General features: G+C 43.8%; 1 protein-coding gene across 1 annotated transcript in view; it reads right to left on the bottom strand.

The window, feature by feature from the left end:
- The window catches only part of LOC115187904 (CUB and sushi domain-containing protein 3-like), a 42,344-nt gene that overhangs the window by 23,979 nt on the left and 15,865 nt on the right, over window positions 1-2,500 (bottom strand). The window contains exon 7 of the mRNA XM_029746960.1: window positions 807-995. Coding sequence (XP_029602820.1) covers window positions 807-995 — 189 coding nt within the window. The remainder of the gene's footprint in view (window positions 1-806; window positions 996-2,500) is intronic.

The raw sequence follows: 2,500 nt of genomic DNA, 5'->3' as shown, positions 1-2,500 counted from the left end.
ACAGCCAGTGTGGTACATGAGAAACAACAGCCAGTGTGGTACATGATAAACAACAGCCAGTGTGGTACATGATAAACAACAGCCAGTGTGGTACATGAGAGAAAACAGCCAGTGTGGTACATGAGAAACAACAGCCAGTGTGGTACATGAGAGACAACTGCCAGTGTGGTACATGTAAAACAACAGCCAGTGTGGTACATGGTAAACAACAGCCAGTGTGGTACATGGTAAACAACAGCCAGTGTGGTACATAGTAAACAACAGCCAGTGTGGTATATGAGAAACAACAGCCAGTGTGGTACATGAGAAACAAGGTCAGGTACAGGTCAGCCTGGATAAATAGCAGCAGGGTACAGGTCAGCCTGGATAAATAGCAGCAGGGTACAGGTCAGCCTGGATAAATAGCAGCAGGGTACAGGTCAGCCTGGATAAATAGCAGCAGGGTACAGGTCAGCCTGGATAAATAGCAGCAGGGTACAGGTCAGCCTGGATAAATAGCAGCAGGGTACAGGTCAGCCTGGATAAATAGCAGCAGGGTACAGGTCAGCCTGGATAAACAGCAGCAGGGTACAGGTCAGCCTGGATAAATAGCAGCAGGGTACAGGTCAGCCTGGATAAATAGCAGCAGGGTACAGGTCAGCCTGGATACATAGCAGCAGGGTACAGGTCAGCCTGGATAAATAGCAGCAGGGTACAGGTCAGCCTAGATACACCAGTACACCACTTTTAATGTCACTAGAGAATTGCAAAGAGAAGTCCATTTACAGAGATAATAAATACATTACGCATGAAGATAATGCAGTCACCTTCACAGCATGGTACAGGGTAGTTCCAGTTTCTGCTGACCCCATGCAGGCAGGTGAGTGAGACCTCTCCTATCAGGGTGTAACCTGGCAGGCATTCAAACGAGATGGTCAGGCCCACCCCGAAGTCTCGGCCTATCACCACGCCGTTACGGAACGGCCTCGGATCAGGGCAGCGCTGGAGCTCATAGGCTATTGGTCAACAGGAAACACAAAGGGTATGTTAAAAAACAGGTTTTTTATTTGAATGGTTCGAGGGGGAAAACGACAGCAGATTAACGTTGCCTGACAACGACCATTAGTCTGTGTGATTAATGGGAGCTGAGGTAAAGAGGCGAGACAAGGGCAGATTCCCGGAATCTGGTTCTTCTCACAAAAACGTCTGGTAGAGTCCCAACCGTTTGAGCTACAAACTATTATGACCCATCTATGAAAAGCTGAGACTCTCGTGAACATGCACATGTTTTGCTCACAAGCCACACAAGAGTCATTAGAAGGTAAGGGGTCCTTCTACATAGAAGACCATAGTAAATCCCAGGACATAGTGTCTATAATACTGTAAGAGGTTCTTCTACATAGAAGACCATAGTAAATCCCAGGACATAGTGTCTATAATACTGTAAGAGGTCCTTCTACATAGAACATAGTAAATCCCAGGTCATAGTGTCTATAATACTGTAAGGGGTTCTTCTACATAGAAGACCATAGTAAATCCCAGGACATAGTGTCTATAATACTGTAAGAGGTCCTTCTACATAGAACATAGTAAATCCCAGGACATAGTGTCTATAATACTGTAAGGGGTTCTTCTACATAGAAGACCATAGTAAATCCCAGGACATAGTGTCTATAATACTGTAATAAGCTCACATAGTTGCTGTAACAATCTCCACACAGCTGTCACTGACTAGTTGGATATTCCTTGTTCACTGAGCAAACAATTTCTGTAGATTTACATTTACATTTAAGTCATTTAGCAGACGCTCTTATCCAGAGTGACTTACAAATTGGTGCATTCACCTTATGATATCCAGTGGAACAACCACTTTACAATAGTACATCTAAATATTTTAAGGGGGGGGGGGGGGGGGGTTAGAAGGATTACTTTATCCTATCCCAGGTATTCCTTAAAGAGGTGGGGTTTCAGGTGTCTCCGGAAGGTGGTGATTGACTCCGCTGTCCTGGCGTCGTGAGGGAGCTTGTTCCACCATTGGGGTGCCAGGGCAGCGAACAGTATTAACAGCATTCTTATAAATTAATTTTTTATCATGTTTTTGCATGGGTAACCTTACTTTTTTTGGGGGGCAATTTGTCAATAAAACTCATAAATGCAACTGTTTATGTCAAATCTGATTTTAAACTCAACCTTATACCTAACTTTAACCACACAGCTAACACTAATGCCTAATGCCTAACTTTAATGCCTAACTGGTTTTCCCTGTAGCTCAGTTGGTAGAGCATGGTGTTTGCAACACCAGGGTTGTGGGTTCGATTCCCACGGGGGGCCAGCACAGGAAAAAAATGTATGAAATTGTATGAAATGTATGCATTCACTACTGTAAGTCGCTCTGGATAAGAGCGTCTGCTAAATGACTAAAATGTAAATGTAAATGTTTACATTTTTATACATTTTGACAATATAGCCAATTAATAAGACTTTGCAGCTGGCCAATCTAGCGGAAATGGCTCTTAAGAGC

The sequence above is a fragment of the Salmo trutta genome, unplaced genomic scaffold, assembly GCF_901001165.1.
Source record: "Salmo trutta unplaced genomic scaffold, fSalTru1.1, whole genome shotgun sequence".
NCBI classification, from domain to species: Eukaryota; Metazoa; Chordata; class Actinopteri; order Salmoniformes; family Salmonidae; genus Salmo; species Salmo trutta.
Note: the sequence above shows the minus strand (reverse complement) of the source record. Positions and strands in the feature narration are given on the sequence as shown.